An 18,452-nucleotide genomic window follows, 5' to 3' on the forward strand; every position below is an offset into this window, starting at 1 on the left:
TGGAAAGACATTTGAATTACAATAAATAAAAAATTGAAAAAATTCTGATCTTTTTGTTGTGAATTTTACGTTTTTCGTTTATAATCAAAAATACTACATATATTTGCAAAAGAAGATCAAATTATTATCATAGAGTGACGTTATTTTGATTTTTACAAGACTCCTGCTCTGTACTTATAAATATTGTTAAAATCATATCCATATTTTTTACCTTGTTTCCAAAAGGTTGACGACTCCTGTCAAGGCGGGCGGTGGGTGTTCTAACACGCAAGGTTTTCAACCGGGTTCAGTTAAAACCACTGAGCCGCCCCAAGCGCGCCTAACACTTAAATAAAAAAAAAAAAAAATTCTGTGTCGCGTGAGAATATTAGCTTTTTCAAAAGTGCGTGACTTCATAATGTGTTTTTAAATTTCGATGTCGGTCATAAACAATATTTATGTATTGTAAATAATGAGTGATAATGATTTCATTGACAGTCCAGTTTTAATTGTGTGACTGATATCAAGAGTTACTAGTTAAGTGTTGAAGAGGATTGTTCAGTTTTTATGATGATATTGTACTGGTGAGAATAGTTGTCATTAAGATTTTTTTTTTATATAAGACGTATACTTGAATACATCGAATCGTCTTTAATGGGTATATAACGTAAATTATGTAGTTGTTTGTATGTATGTTAATTTGGCGTGCCGTACAAGTTATATTTAGACTAGCAAAGAAACTAGCTAGGTACGTACTACTGATATTAGGTATAATAAGTTTCCCGGTTTTTTATATTACACTAAATATAAGATCGTGCCTGCATTATAATTTTGTGGATCAACGAGGACGCGTGCTTGGTTCGTATTGTCATGCCGTTAAAGGTTAGATTTGTCAAATTCGCACGTCATCGTGCATGACACGATCTATACGGAATGTTGAACGGTTTGGTTTCGTTGTCATAAAGGCGACTGCAGCAAGATTAAGGTGCCGTTTGGATGATGACTGCAGCTACTGTTGCGGCATTATTTCAGGGCAAGGCTCGGAAACCGGTTAAATTTCCAAACCGTTATCACGAACTTTGCGCAAAACCTTTTAATTTCGGTTTTGTTAGTATAACCGTTATTTTTAAACTGGTTTTAGGAGAACATTTCCATTAAGATCTTGTCAGTATAACCGGTTTTAGAACAATAAAAACTGGTTTCTTCCTATGTCGGCGTCTTTGTTTACGCGGCACACCATCCAGGCCAACCGGCCGTCGTGCCACTTTTCGAATAAACCCGTTTATTTAGGTTACAATAAAGTTCTTAAAACGTTCGCATTCATATAAAAGTTTGGAGAAAAAACTGAAATAAACCGGTATTTACTGGTATTAAAGAAACCGGTTCCGAGCTTTACGTCAGCGACGTTTATTCGAGCGCTGTCATTGTCAATATACTCGATAAAGAGTTTGACATTCGTAGCCGCTTTACTGCTGTAATTAAAAACGTTAAACCCGTCACTCTTTTTATCGAGGAAATTGACAGAGAGCGCTCGCGTCAATGTCAATGCCGCAGCTGTAATGCTGGACCAGTAATGCAGCTGGAATTGCCATCCAGATGTCACCTTAAACGGGGTCCACAGAAGCTTAAGAAGTGTTTGAAAATATTTGTACATTCAATTTTATACTTTTTAGAGACATAATCGTAAAACGAATAAATATTAAATGTACATTAAGTGAATGCAAAATTAGCTGTTGCTTTCTTGCTTTGCTACCGACAGTCACATGGGCGTAAAGTGAAAAATGTATTCACTGTACATTACTTTACTGTTACTTATACTATTAGTTCTTGTAGTAACGAAACGGCCACACCACATATTTTGACAAAGGTGTAAAGTTTGTGAAGTTAGGGCGTGTAGAAGTCAAGAGTTAGAACAAACAAACTTGGTTTTACATGGTCTCGTCTTGGCAACATTTTCGTTGAAAATGTTTTTAGTGGGATTAGAATGACTGTTAAACCTTCCAACAAGGCACAACACACGCTTTTAGTCTACGATTTGACTAATTATTCAAAGGACTAGCAGCCGTTGCGTCCTAGTATCGAACGTGGAAAATTACGTCACAAGATTTCCTAACCTGCGTCACGACATTAGGTGCCTTCAGCAGTGGCAGCATGGTTCCATTTTTATCACTTGTCACTATGCCTGTCACTTTCGCGCTTACAGACTTGTTAGAACGTGACAGGCATGGTGACAAATGATAAAGAGCCGACCATCTTAGCCCTTGCACATACCGTTATTTGGATAAATCAATATTTTAGTGTCATTCGTTGACGTGGTTACGGTTACTTGCCCAGTAAAAAAAAACAGTTATTTTTTTATGGCATTTAAATTTACCAAGCTTGCATTTCTGTGGTAGTAGACGGATTATGGAAGTAGCTGATATGTCCATAACCCATCTACTAAGCGTGTTAGTATCTACAACGTGATGTAAAATTTCTTCTAATCTAACAAACTGTGCGTGTGCCAGTATTTGTCCCTCGGACAACGTGACAGAATATCCACACAAAAAAGTTGATCTACCCATTTCTTTTCTTCTCTTCGACAACTGTAAAAAAACTCAATTCAAACCTCATCGCCCTAACGGGGCGCCCTAAATAAATGCCCTTACCGCGATTTGAGGGACCATCGGTTTCATAAGCAGGGTCACTACCCACTAGGCCAGACCGGTCATCAACAAAAAGATGATGTTATATGGTGGTCTGTTTTGAGATCGTTACCCTATAAAGGGTTCCCTTTTTCACCAATGTAGGGATCTCGAGCTTCCAGACGGCCACGGCAACGCTTGTGCATCCGGGAAACAATTGAGCTCAACTGGACAATTGACGTGCCACCTGGACGCGCGTAATTCATTCGCGACGTGAAATTACTGACGTATGCGCATTCTAGCTGGATAAATCGGTTAAGGCAAATTAAAAAAAAATATTGCTTCCGGACGAAACGAAACTTAATTTAAAGGGTGTGTGCTTAATTTAATGTAGTTTTTGTAAATATGTATTAAAATGTATATGTATTTAGTTGTATAACCTATAATAAACTAAATACCTTTACTATTTTTTGCGCTTTTTTTACGGATGTCCACAGTCTCTTATTCTCCCTCAATTGGTCAAAGGTTAACTGGAAGAGATCCCTTAAAGGGATAAGTTCGCCTTTGTACTAATGATGAGTGTTTTTTCCTATTTTGTTTTCATTTTTGTACAATAATGTGTTTTACTATGACTACTACTACTAAATCTGACACCATACACCCTCATGAATAACCTATGTGATAAACATGAAGTAACACACAGTTACTATTTAATTATTGAATCGTATGGCGATATAGTCACATGGGCAAAATTATATGTATACTTCTGTCTACGCCCTTATCTAAACGCATACATGGAACATACTTTTTCTGTGAACACACATACAAATATACTTTACGTAAAGTGTCAAACGATATTGCCACGCGATACTCGTCTCAAGGGATTCCCTCGACTCTAACCAAGACTTACATATGTATAAACTATTACGTAACGCTTTTGAATAAAGTCTATTTCACGTTGACAGTGTTTTTGTAACGTTAAGCAGTTTATCTATATTTTTTAACTTATGTGGTAATTGGAAACAAATTTGTTCCAATTATGCCAGTTTTAGAGAATCAATAATTCGGTGCATCTATTTCAATTCGCAAAATACATTATTAAGAGTTGAATTCTACCTACGCAACAATGAATATTGCAAATTATATATTAAAGGAAAAAATTGAAAAAAGTTACGCTTCCCGCAGGAATGAATATTGCAACATACTCGTAGCTATTAATATTTGAAGACGTGAGTGGATGAACGTGCTAAGATATATAAAATCAAAATCTAAAAAAAATGTGACATAACACGTTCATCCACTCACGTCTTCATTTGTGTCTGATATCTGAAATTAAATATTAATGACTATGCTTGTGGCTTGAATTTCTTCTTTACCCTTTTGTCTATACGTAAATACGTAACACAACATTATTAATCCCTATCCCGCATGCGGGACCTTCTATACCATACCTACAGATAAATATGTTTTGATAAAAAAAAATACTGACTGCGCAAAATACTTTTTATCAAATGTCACGTTCTGAGAGCAAAAGTACAAATTACTAATGAATGTGCCTATAATATAAAAAGAGTTCCCTCCTTTTCTGGCTTCTTGTCATCACGTCAGGATGCCTTCATCCTGACGTGATGACAAGAAGCCAACGAAGTAAATTCTTTCAAACAAATAAATACATTTCCAAATCGGTTCAGATGTCTTCAAGAAATCGGTACTCAAGTACATAAAAACAAATTTCGCATATTGAGGACCTTCTCCTTTTGAAGAACCTATCATTGATACTGGGGAACCTATTCAATGACAGGTTCCCCAATATCAATGGTTGTATTACTTACCTAATATACAGTGCATAAATGTATGAAGCAGTATGCACTTTTGTCTCCGGCGACTCGCTTGGCATGATTGTTCCTAAGGTCAAACAAAGCTGATTGAGCCCGGTAACCACGAGATCGTGCGTGACTACTCCCCAAAAAAGAGGGGGAGAAAGGGTCGGCTCCTCAGGCTCCAATCAGTGCTATATTTTTTCTTGCTCCCAGCAACTAGGGCAAGTATCACTTTCGTAAATTTTTGTACCTTCTTTTGTACCAAAAATTGTTACCTATACCTTTTCATACAAAAAAATGTATGTAATTTTTTGTGCATTTTTTGCCCGTTATAATCACAGTGTGGCGATTTGCCGTATATTGTTCAATTACTTCAATTTAGCTCATTTATACCTGAGTTTGAAATATATCACTTCAAAGTAGGCACTCAAACATGTTTTCTGAGAATATAAAGCTGAAATTTTTAACATCGATTAAATACAATAGGTCAATAATCATATTTTGTACGATTATATTTTTTTATATGAAAAGAAAAAAAATATTTATTTAATAAATATCCTTCGTCCTTAAATTATACGAAAACGATAAATGAATTAATGAAATACCGATATACTTCATTCACTACAATAATTGCCTCTGAAGTACATACGAGTATTATGTTGCTAGAAATTATGCGAGGTCAAATTTTATTCTATCGATAGTAATCGTATCGATCGAGTGAATTTATTCTACCAACGTCAAATATATACTTATTAACATTTTGTGCCTTATGACTTATTACAAATAAAATTAATAAATAAAAATAAAAGTTATTTATTCTCAGACAATTAATACAGTCCATATTTGTTAGTATGAACTTACGACCTATGTTACGTTACCGCCGTTACACACTTTAGATTGCTGATTACAGTGATTACTTTGGCCGATCTACCCAACTGCATGTTTGTGAACATACAATTCGATAAATCGTCCCAAAATACCAGAATCTAACTGCTCGGCTATCATTTTCAGGATCCCGTTGGTGCTCCCGCGTATACGGTGTACCACTGATGCATGCTTTTTACGCATAATAGCATAAAAATCATCTACATGTGCGTCGGTAAACATGCCTAAGGACTACAGTATCGCGGGAGCCTCAACAGGGCCCTGAAAACGTTGTTATACTGGACTCTCAGAGAGTCAAAGGATTTCTGCTTAAAATTAGCCCACAGGCCACTAGTATATATATAAACATTGGCAATACGCACGGAATAAAGTAATTTTGACTTCCATGCTACACTTAGCGACAAAGCACCCTACTGCTTTGTACAAAAGTATTCATAGTAAGCATTCTTAATACCGGTACTGAAATCCAATATTGGCCCACCAATACCAGAATTCCGGAATTAATATCGGTAATCGCCTTTGTTCAAATGATGTGTGGTTTTTTCCTGTTTTATATTTATTTTTGTACAATAAAGTGTTTTACTACTACTATTTATTTTTAAGGTAAAATTAGGTAAATAGTCATTGTTCGTCGTCGTCGTCGTCAAATGTTTTCTTACACATAAGTGACATAGGTATGCAATTATACAGTCTTACCTCAAAGGCTCCTTAGGTAAAATAAGGAGCCTCTAGGAGGCCCTCGGTTCCTAGAATTCAAGTCAAACGTTTTCGAGGGCGATCTCAGGGGTGCAGTCAGGATGTTTACTACTTTAATTTGCATATTCGTGAAAACCCACCAATATTTTTTCATACAGAGAAACGAGATCACTCAAAGGCAGACCCGTCAAAAAACTATGTCTCGTATGCATAAACCAGTTTCTAATAAGGCCATGTACGAAAGAAACGTATACAACATGTGCATAAAGATTTTTAACCATTTACCAGAGCATTTAAAGCTGTTGCAAGATAATGAGTTTAGTCGTAAATTAACAAACTGGCTGCTTGACAAATGTTTTTATAGCATTAAAAAATATTTAGAATTTAATGAGTAACGACAAATTCCGTAGTATGTATCAATAATATTGACATAATAATTGTTTTCAACTATGCAAATTTTTCTAATTACTTTCAAATTCATATATATATATATATATATATATATATATTATATGTATATATATTTTCTCTTGATTTTTAATGATTATTTTTATTATTCTATGGCGACTGACTGACTTTTTTTCCTAATTTTTCTAATGTGTAAATTAATTTTAATTTTAATATTAGTTGCATGTTTGTTGTTTTTGTTCATGTAGTTTTAAGTAGTTTTATAATAATTATAATTCAAAATTCAAACACAATGTAAATATTGTTTATGAATAAATAAATAATAATAATAATAAAATAATAATAATAATTCTCTAACTATTTATGCTAATGTCTTAATTTCAATTTTGTTATTTTTCAATGCTTAGATTTGACACAATATATTTGCACGCTTGCTTGCAAGCAAAATACACATTGTACCTGAATAGTCCTAACACCTTAAGTTACTGTATTTTTGCAAATAAATAAATGATTGATTGATTGATTGATTTAAATCATATTTAACTGTTTTTAGTAATTAGGCATTCTGGTTCTTAGTTAGCTTATTTCAGTATTTTGTATTTGTACAAAACTATGTTGCATATGTTTCTGATTTGATAAAATAAAGTTACCTTCTGTTTCAACGAAAATACGAAATTTTTGGCAAAATTTACCTACACTCATATAACTTTGTTTCCTTCTTTTGGCCTCAGATCAGAAATGCGTGAGTTGTCACAAAACATCAGATTTCACGCTCAACACTGAAATTGCTTTAACATTGGAAGGAAAATAGATAAAATAATAAAGTAATATACACGCATTCGTATTTTTTTTAGTTCAGAGACAAACTCGTCGGTCTCGTTCAATGCTAGTAAGACCCAGGCGTGTCTTATCTCCGCTAAACGGAGTCCATTCCATCAGACTCCTACTTTCCGAAATGTATCCCTTCCGATAACCGACCATCTTGAGCTTCTCGGAATCTCGCTGACTTCGAAACTCAACTTCGGCCCGCACATCGAGTCGAAAGCACAGTTAGCAGCAAAAAAGCTGGGCATCCTCAACAAGGTGAGGCAGTATTTTACACCTAGGCAGCTGCTCGACCTTTACCAAGCACAAGTCCGATCGTGTGTGGAATACTGTTCACATCTGTGGGATGGTTCAGTCAAATACCAGCTTGAGGCGCTCGAGTCAGTCGAGAGGAGGGCCAAGAGAATTATTAATGACGACGATCTGACGAATGCTCGACTTCAAAGTCTGGAGCATCGACGCAAGGTTGCCAGCCTAACGATCTTTTATAGGATACATTTCGGAGAGTATGCTGAGGAATTGCACAACCTTATTCCTCCGTCCCCATTTCACCATCGGACTACCAGACAATCGGCACTTCGGCATCGCTTCATGGTAGGTATTCCACAAATACGCACGAAGCGTTTCGCTTCAACATTCCTTATGCGAACTGCCAAGGAGTGGAATGCCCTGCCCGAGTCTGTGTTTCCGTATGAGTACAATCTGAATCTCTTCAAGGCTAGAGTAAATAGGTATCTCATAGGCAAGCGTGCTCCACCGTAGACCGCATCATCACTTACCATCAGGTGTGATCGTGGTCAAACGCCTGCCTATCCTCCATAAAAAAAAAAAAAAAAAAAAAACTAGAGTCGGGGTTCGTCTGTCACATCGTTAGATATCAAGTAAACATGCCATATTCGTCAAAATAGTTTGCAACTGACATTTCATTTCGAATAAAACGTTATTTCAACTGATATTAGAATAGCGGCCAAATCAAATTCCTTTGTTTCTCAGCGATGTTCTACATTTGAATGTAATTAAAATATCGGCTATCGGTAACGTAAAGTGAAAATGGAAGTATGAGATAATAGTAGTTTATGTGACCGCTACATAATAAAAGGCATTAAAATACATGAGTGTGGGTTACAGCCAACGTTGGGGCATCTCTTGGCGAAACTCGCGGATATGTGGTGGCGTCACCGAAATATTTTTATCGCTCATTTTACATGAAATTTTGCTATAGTTACTTTAAAAACAACAAAACATATTAATTTTATACTCCAAAGTAACATCTACGATTACAATCATCAGTCTCTATTACCGAAGTGAAGAATAATTTTACGTGGGTTAATATTTTAATAAACTAATTAAAAGATAAACTGTACGTCAAATGGCGGCATATGAAAACTTTTTTCACGCATGTCACGCATTCGTAGTTTTTATTTTAATTCAGAAACAAACTAGAGTCGGGTTACGTATCATTCGATACAAACTAACATGCGAGATATGTCAAAATTGTATGCAATTGACATTTAATTTCGAACAAAAAGGCATCTCGACTGATATTAGAATAGAGGTCAAATCGAATTGCTTTTTTTCAGAGATGTTCCAAATTTGAAGTCATAACCAAATCGATTTTGATGTAGTTATGAAGCAATTACAACATCATCACAGATAAGAAATTTGTTGTAAAAAAACAGTTTATCGTATTAGTTGCCCATTATTTACGAATTTTGAAGACATAGAGGGTTTATGTGTGTAGATAATAGTACATTACGATACAAGTGCGAAAAATAGGAAATTCGAAACGAGTGGCGATAAATTAAAGCACGACCGAAGGGATTGTTTTAAATCGACACGAGTTTTACAGTACATAATATGGCCCTTTAAATGTTCGACACAGTAACGTAATATGCTAATATTCGCACTAATGCGATAAAGTAGCACCATATGTACTGTAATAGTACATTACGATACAAGTGCGAAAAATAGGACATTCGAAACGAGTGGCGATAAATTAAAACACGACCGAAGGGAGTGTTTTAAATCGACACGAGTTGCGAATTACCTATTCGCACATGTATCGTACAACCTTTTACAGTACATATGGCCCTTTAAATGTTCAACACAGTAACGTAATATGCTAATTTTCGCACTAGTGCGGTAAAGTTGCACCATATGTACATATCATATGTCATAATCATTTCTTACGTTACTTCGACTATAACGAATAGCCGGCGATACGTTAGCCGGTAAATAACTAATCTACATTGATTATTTTCAATCGATGCGCTGCCCTACTGACCGTCCTCAACGGAGAAACGCAATTTAACATTTTCGAACAGTACGGGTACCAGTTTTAACAATGATATAGTTACTCACTTCTATGTAAATTACTTTTTATAAAGGGTGATTCATGAGACGTGAGCAGGACTACGAGTAAGACTACACAATCAGTAGGTAAATGTTAATGAATCGTTCACCATCATATTGAAGTATGGACATAAGTATTAAATATAATACATAAGAAACAAGTAAAAAGCTTTGCGTTTAGCGGTAATAGCTATGATTCAATTCTTCTCTTTCTCGGAACAAAAGTAATTGAATGGCTCCTTGTCAACTTTAGTGTAAATAGTTTAAGAGGCTTCTGCATGGAGTGCAGCCGTCGCGAGTACTCAAACCTGAAGAAGAACCGCTGATGGGTTGGAAACATGTCGCCAATAGCGACGAATAAATCAAGTGAGTGTCGTGCCGTCGTGGGATCGAAATATTTTAAAATATGTCTCACGAAAGTTTACTTTCGCGTATGGACTTTGCTCTTAAAATTGGTACTTGATTTGAAATAATTTTATATTAAGTGTAATGTTTTTGCTGATTTTTAATCCATCTAAAGCAATAGTTTCCCAAGTAAACCAGTGAGAACAAATATACTCGAGAGTGAAACGTAATACCGGCAAGATCAAAGCTAGAATAAAATTTCGTTTAATTTGGGTTTGAATTATATGTATATTATACATTTACAATATTATAACCTAAATATCTGACGCTTATTATGATATTGATGTTTATTATGAGGTAATTTTCTCTTGAGATTGGATTTCAGCTCGAGCAATTTTTAGGGTTCCGCGCTAAAAAGGTACAAAAGGAACCCTTATGGTGCGACTCTGTGTGTGTATGAACAACGCTAACCATAACATTGAAAGTATTATTTGTATTAAGTATGGAAAATACCCAATATAAAGATGGGGCAAAAATTCGAAGTCTAGTGACTAAGTCAAGTTGGATATCGTTTGAACGAGCTCAAATTGTACATTTCAAAACATTTTTTATTTTTTTATAGAGAAAAAAAATGATTTATGAACGAAAATGTGACAATAAATACCCTCCCCCCCCCTTATCTCCGAAGGTTACCGACGAAATTTTTTTTTATAAATTGTAGTGTGACAAGGAGGCTGATGTAATAAATATCTGTATTGAGTCCTTGTATGCCTTGTGCTAGTTTCAGTGCGTCGAATGAATATATCCGGGTTTTCTTGGACATACAGACACGCATCTTTTATATACATACATGCGAGCGGGAGCAAATATACTTTTTTTGAACAAGGGTTTACTGGTATCAAGATACCATGCGTTATCTAAAGCGCGGATACATCTTTTCTGTAGCTTAAACACTCTTTCTACCTCTACGAAGTTTCCCCATAGTAATAAATCGTAGCTTAAAACAGAGGATACGTAGCCATGGTACGCTGTAAGGGCTGCTTTAACTGATACTGATTGTCTCAGTTTCTTGAGTGCAAAGACAAATCTCTTTTCAATTTTTTTGCAGACATGGTCTACGTGCATTTTCCAGTTTAAATTTTTATCAATTTAAAACCTAAAAATATTACAGTGTCAACTAACTCTACGTATGAATTGTCATATTTAATTTGAATAGGCGGTGGATTTGCGTTATAGGAACCAAATTGGATAGCTTTTGTCTTAGCTATGTTAATATTTAAATTATTTTTATTTCGCCAATCGATTGCGCCTGATAATGTATTACTTATTTACAATATTTTCAAATTCGGATAGGTTTTTGTTATCACCTTTTATTATGAGGGTTGAGTCATCGGCAAAAAGAATGCTGATGATTTATACATAGGCAAATAATTTGTATTCCGGGAGGGTTACTTACATAGTCGTGAGTCGTGAACACCTTCAGCTGTTATTACGAGTCATGCGAACCCGTCGTTCCCTTAAGGAGCCCACTGATTAACAGCCGCAGTTGTTCGGAACTGTCATTTTTTTTCCTAACTGACAGGCGGATACCGACCGGCGGACTGTTAGTCAGTGGACCGCTTTATAATTGAAGTTACGCTCTCATTTTAAAACGACATTCTGAAATAACATTAACGTTACAGGTACTAGTTGTTGTACAGTTCCTTCTTTTCCTTCTGCATTGCAATAGTTCACCATTCCTGTTATGCCATACTCATTTTGGTATTATAATGTTAGTATTCGATTCGACTTCTTCTGATGCTGTTTTAATAATAAACAAATCATGTAAAATTGAACCCATCAAAAACATTTTCATGTAAAATGTTGCCAAGACGAAAGAAACCATAAGGCTCGCACTGTCAATAAGTTATCAGATCTCTTATAGAGCCAAGCTTCTAAGGGTCTCCCCAAACTAGTCGACGCCGTTTCGGCAAATCACGTACGGAAAAAGCTTTATGTCAACGCAATAAGAGCGAATAAGTCGTAAATCGGCTCGGCCCACGCGAAACGACGTCTTTCGACGGGAAAACGGCGTTTTGCCGTAAAGCTGTTCGCATTCGTACGACGCTGTTTGCAGCCTACCGCACACGTTCGCATTCATAAATCTCCTTATACCGCCGTACGGTGCCGGAAAGAGTTGAACGGCTCCGATCACGGCCGAGTACCTACGATAAGGACCGGTCAGAGCTGGCGGAAGCCGTTCAGCGTCTTCGACGGCCGAACATAGCTGGCGACGGCCGAACAGAGCCGATGACGGTAAAAATGCTGGTAAGCCTTTTTTTCCATGCCCGTCTACGTAAAATATCCATCATCACAGGTTATTATATAATATGTAACAATTAGCAAGGAAAATAATCTTACAGGTCTGTTCAATTTCAAACTCAGGTTGTTACTAACAACCAGTCTCCAAAAATGAGATTTACGATTGCCGATCACCCGCTGTCCTACATCTGTTCGTCGGACTCAACGGCTGTACGTGTGCTGTCTGACGTCTCGACGGCAGGACGGAGCACGGGAGAGCCGACCGTCGCTTTACAACTGTTGCGATAGCAAGTCGCAGGCGATCGGGCGTCTCTACGGCCGCAAGGAGGATGAGACTGCTAAACGCAGGTGTCCAACCGTGGAGACGGTCGATCGGCTAAATGCGAATAGTGTGGTGTAAAACACTCGGCGAAAGCCGACTCCGCGTCGACTGGTTTGGGGAGACCCTAAATCTATATTGCCACAAAGAATCAACCCACGGTCGCCTCCGCTTTTGCTGCTGTTCTAGCTCTTCCAACAAGTAGGCTACGATAAAAATGCTGGTAAGCCTTTTTTTCCATGCCCGTCATCTACGTAAATATCCATCATCACAGGTTATTATATAATATGTAACAATTACCAAGGAAAATAATCTTACAGGTCTGTTCAATTTCAAACTCAGGTTATTACTAACAACCAGTCTCCAAAAATGAGATTTACGATTGCCGATCACCCGCTGTCCTACATCTGTTCGTCGGACTCAACGGCTGTACGTGTGCTGTCTGACGTCTCGACGGCAGGACGGAGCACGGGAGAGCCGACCGTCGCTTTACGACTGTTGCGATAGCAAGTCGTAGGCGATCGGGCGTCTCTACGGCCGCAAGGAGGATGAGACTGCTAAACGCAGGTGTCCAACCGCGGAGACGGTCGATCGGCTAAATGCGAATAGTGTGGTGTAAAACACTCGGCGAAAGCCGACTCCGCGTCGACTGGTTTGGGGAGACCCTAACTCTACAAGCCCTAACTTCACAAACTGTACACCTTAGTCACAATATATGGCTTGGCCGTTTCGATACCCGCTACATGGGCGTAAGGTGAACATTTTATTCACTATTCATTTTTATACAATACTGCTTGTAGTAGCGTAACGGCCAAGTCACATATTTTGACTAAGGTGTATATGTGGCATAAACAGATTGTAAGCAGGGGGGTCACCTCTCTCTGCAGCTGACTGTACATGAACATTTTCTACTCGCTCCATTGGACCGAAGTTCATCATCGGACGGTTGGCAGATGGAGGCCAGGTGAAATAAAATGTAACATTTTGCCATCACGGCCCTCATTTGTTTAAATTCTTTCTCGAGAATAAGTAGCCTAATTTCACCGACTTACGTGTATCCTATAGTGGCGCAGTTGGCAAACAGCCGCTTAGAAACAAACGTGTATGCAGATACTCTTTGTCTTTTTTTTTTGCACTAGATTTTCATATTTTTGATTGACTAACCGAGTGTGGAGATCGAGCTAAGCGTATCAGTTTCAGCTTGTACAAAAAAGTTTTCTTATTTTTGGTTGTTCTCCCTGCCTCTAAGGCGCATTTCTGAACTGATTTGTATAATTTTGTAAGCAGATTAGATAAATTACGACTATTATTTTGCCGATTAAGTTATTGTTTGTTTTCGTATTTGTTGATCAATAACACAGTACATTTATCAATAATAATATACTTCGTTCCAACCGAGTGTTCCACGACACTCACGCATTTTTTTCTTTGCTTATCAATTCTTAGCAACGAAAATTAGTACCAGACATACATATATGTATTTATAATTTATATATGCATTTAACATGAGAGCATAACTTCGATTATATGGGAGCGACCACTATTGGCCGAACGTTAATTAGAATTAGACCATATTGAAAATGACTCGTAATAATTACAAATTGAACCGTAACTGTAACCGTCCGTTACCGTTTACGGTTCAATTTGTGATGGTTAATTTTCAATATAGTCAATTCTAATTAACATTCGGCCAACACTCGTAGCGGCTATCGGGCGGCGGGTTCGTATGACTCTCAATAACAGCTAAAGGTGCTTACGACAATGTAACCCTCTTCACGTGACTACAAATCATTGCTTAAAATAGTTATTTCTCGTTGGAATTACTACGAAAAGAATATTATTACCTAAAGCTTACTTAGATATATTCAGTAGTTATACGTTCACCATCGCGTGTGCTTCAGTAATCAAGAATTTTGATGGAAAATTATTCAGCGCAGTTTCGTTTTATCGAAGCCTTGAACTGTATTTTGGTAAACTTCTCTAAGACGTTCTGTTAGGTAACTAAAATAGGTAGCGAATACTTGGAAATTGATTTGTATGGTATTAAGTAAATAAATCGAGGAGTGGGCGGTCAAGCAGTCGGGCTTATTGGAATTCGAACTAAATATGTAAGCGTGATGAATACTTATTTAAAAAATCTAGCCTTCTCGAGTTTGACCACTCACCGCTAAATTCCACAAAATCCACCAATTAAACAGAACTTTGAATAAAAAAAAACACTAATGGTCGTCTATTACGCCCTTGCCGACTCACTTATAAGCTATGGTCTAGTTGTATGGTCTAGTTGTTGTTGCGAACATTCATAACATACATAAGAGACATAAGAAACTTACAAACAAGACTGATTAAATTCGTAGTTAGTAAAAAGGTAAAAAAAAAATGTGAGCATATTATGATAAACTATTTCCCTTATATAAAATTTTACCTGTAGATAAAGAAGTCACATACTTATGATTAGAGCATTATTACTATGAAAAGTACAAAGTGTTAAAAATGTTTCTATATAAGATTATAAACATAATAGGTAGGAATATAATAGATGAGACCATAAGCACATCGTCTCCACTGGCTTGGCCATCTCGAAAGGATGGGTGACGATCGGGCAGTCAAAAGGGCTTACTTGGGTCGACAAACTGGACGCCTTCCTATTGGTCATCCTAAGTATCGTTGGGTGGATAGAGTGGAGGCAGATCTCCGTAAGCTCGGCGTCAGCGAAAGCTGGCGCGAGTATGCTCTGGACTGATCAAAGTGGCGTGCTCTTGTGTTGGAGGTCAAGACTCATTTTGGGTTATCGCGCCAGCCAAGTAAGTAAGTAAGTAAGTAAGTAGTAAGTTTATTTTTGTATTCGTTAAGAATTTAAGACAATGCATGTTTGTTCCAATTATTTTTTGAATTTAAAATTATGTTTTAGACTAATTATGTCGGCCATTAAAGCCATGTAATAATGAAAATCTATATAAGTATACATCAAATCAATTGCTCCAAAATTTCATAAACCTGTGCCCCTTTTCCCCTGCAATTTTTCAACCGTCACTCAAGAAATACGAGATACAAGAAATAATTAAATTGTGAAAGAGAAGTTTTATAAAAAACTTTTAATGAATATTGATTTGAACTAGATCAGTTGAAGCGATTTTAGGGCTCCGCACCTGAATTGCGGAGGCGTGGACAGATGAACCCCTATTGAACAGGATTTCCACTTTGGCCTCTAGCCTTGGGTCTTGTGGGCCTAGTTGGAAATCGAGCCCTGCATGTTCGTGTGCTTATCAATTTATAGATCATGTCATTCACGAAGATGCATACCTTGACTCATAATGTCATGTTATTAAAGATTTGACAAATCTGCACGTCATCGTGTATGACATTGATGCGTGTGCAGATCTTACGTGCGCACATAGACCTGTCACATGCAATTGTAGTGAGTTCGCTACTTTTTTTCAGATACCCTGTATGAGGACACCATTGGAATGTCCTCCACTACGCAACCGACCGTCGAGCCTCAAAATGAGACCAGTTTCTTGGCCAACTACAATATTTTTTTTGATATGGTAAGAAATACTCGCACTTCCTTTTTTGTATCATTACAATTTTATTTTGAGTCAGCTTTAACTTAACCATACAACCATATTCAGATTTTTATAACAGGAGTCTGATCTGGACATAGAAAACAACAGACAAGTTACGAGATAGAAGGTTTTTAAAGTAACTGTCAACTATGGAGTGTGGAATTAAGAGGAGTGGCATCTCTTATGGTAGAACTTTTGCAAAAGTGTCCAGCTGTCGGCTATAAATAATAGCTCCAAATCTCTCCAGAGTAGCGCTTGTGTAGCTAAGAACCTAGGCGTCATTGACGGAGTGAATTGCGCTGTCTATGATTTGATTATTGTTCAAGTACTCTAGGTATTGTAGCGCCACCTATTTAAAGTTTTTTGATGACACTTTTTGGTACATGGAGATTTCGTTCCTTATTTCCACCTTCCGTACTGTCAACGCTTGTTGGTAGTTACTATAAAAAGCTCATATCTCGTAACGTCATGTTATGTTATGTCTAGTAATGTTTGCAGTACAAATAAATAAGGGGTTATAATAAGTTAACTTAAAAAAAATCTATTACTTAATTAAGAAGTTTTGCATGAATAAATTCTATATCTAGTTTAATTTATCGCCTGTATTACATTTACACACTGTTTGTGTAATATTGTATAGTACGAGGTTTTAGTAAGTACTCGTACCTATAATGTGTGAAATTCTGATTTAATATATTTTCCTCATAAAAATAACAGCCGTGATGCTAATGGCTTAACATTAATCCGATAACACCCTCACCGTAACAGCTTAAAACTACTTTACAAATTAGATGTACCGTGAGATAGTACGTACATTTCAAGGGTCACTTAAACTTGTCTATCCGAAACACCTATCTCATCAATCTCCTGAATTGACTTACCCAAGTCCTCACCTTGAACCCTCTTTGATAAATAGGGTATACTGGTCATTTATCTTGTGTTCAAACCATTGATTCGCGACAATTACGTTTTAAAGAAAAATAGACCTCTCTATTGAATTTTCCTTTTGATTGTAAAAATAAAATTAGACTTTATAAAAGGTGCACAAAATACAGAAATAATTACTTATGAATAAAATAATATCATACTATGTGGTGACCCCACATTGCGTTTTGGATTTTTATTACATGAGGATTTAGTATACAACTTAATACTTTCTTGGAAAAAATGTACTTACCTGTAAATAGTGTACATAGAACATTGCGAATTGAGAAGCGTTGGTGGCCTAGCGGTAAGAGCGTGCGACTTGCAATCCGGAGGTCGCGGGTTCAAACCCCGGCTCGTACCAATGAGTTTTCAGAACTTATGTACGAAATATCATTTGATATTTACCACTCGCTTTTCGGTGAAGGAAAACATCGTGAGGAAACCGGACTAATCCTAACAAGGCCTAGTTTACCCTCTGGGTTGGAAGGTCAGATGGCAGTCGCTTTCGTAAAAACTAGTGCCTACGCCAAATCTTGGGATTAGTTGTCAAGCGGACCCCAGGCTCCCATGAGCCGTGGCAAAATGCCGGGACAACGCGAGGAAGAAGAAGAAGAGTGTACATAGAACATTGTTTGCAGGGGTGAGTGGGGGGGGGGGGTGTTAGTCACTTTACTCTGCAGCTTATTGTACCTACAAGTCAAATATACATACATACTTTGTGGCTAATGACACGCTGGGAAAATATAGTAAGTACACACAGTCACGATGAGTAAGATTGCCAAAGCTCAACGCGGGTGCGGAGTCTTGGGGTCGGAATCTAAAATCTTGAATAACTTGAAAACCAATGAGTTTTAACCCCTGGTTGACTGGACTTAACTCACTCCAAATAAGCTGTAGAATAACCCCCTTGAAGGAATACGACGAATTACCAGTCAACCTGTATGTGTCGGGCTGTTTTCCTTTTTTTTGTTTCTCAAGGCGCTCAAACATTCGTAAAAACTGCCTTAATCACTAGGCCGCAAAGAGAAGCATGGTATTCAAAACTGACATCAATTAGCTTAAAAAGCAAAACAGTCTGATACAGATAATTTCAATACCATTTAAATCTCAAAATTTCTTTACATTTGGTTAAGTTTTGGGGGAGGAAACGGTCGAATAGGAAACATCTTTTTTAAGAATTTTACGCAGGATTTTTCGCCTAACCTGGCGTTGTCCTTTTCGCACTAGTTTTAGGAGTGGCTTCCATTAGCGAGACGGATATATTCAGCTAAAATATTAAAATCTCAGCTCCCATATCCTCTAAAAGTTAGCAGCAGCAATGCATACCTCCGGTAGCAAAACTACAACAATAACATTGGTGCATTCTGAATCTGTCTGTTACTTTAAGATTAGATTCTAATTGCAA

General features: G+C 37.1%; 1 protein-coding gene across 2 annotated transcripts in view; it reads left to right on the plus strand.

The window, feature by feature from the left end:
- The first annotated feature begins 318 nt into the window (after positions 1-318).
- LOC133517447 (glycine receptor subunit alpha-1) overlaps positions 319-18,452 on the plus strand; it is an 81,740-nt gene continuing 63,606 nt past the window's right edge. Inside the window, exons 1-2 of one of the 2 annotated variants that reach the window (XM_061850775.1) lie at positions 319-563; positions 15,996-16,102. In XM_061850775.1, coding sequence (XP_061706759.1) covers positions 16,005-16,102 — 98 coding nt within the window. In that variant the 5' untranslated portion in view covers positions 319-563; positions 15,996-16,004. The remainder of the gene's footprint in view (positions 564-15,995; positions 16,103-18,452) is intronic. The other variant, XM_061850776.1, reaches the window with a different exon arrangement.

Source organism: Cydia pomonella, chromosome 4 (assembly GCF_033807575.1).
Source record: "Cydia pomonella isolate Wapato2018A chromosome 4, ilCydPomo1, whole genome shotgun sequence".
Taxonomy (NCBI): domain Eukaryota; kingdom Metazoa; phylum Arthropoda; class Insecta; order Lepidoptera; family Tortricidae; genus Cydia; species Cydia pomonella.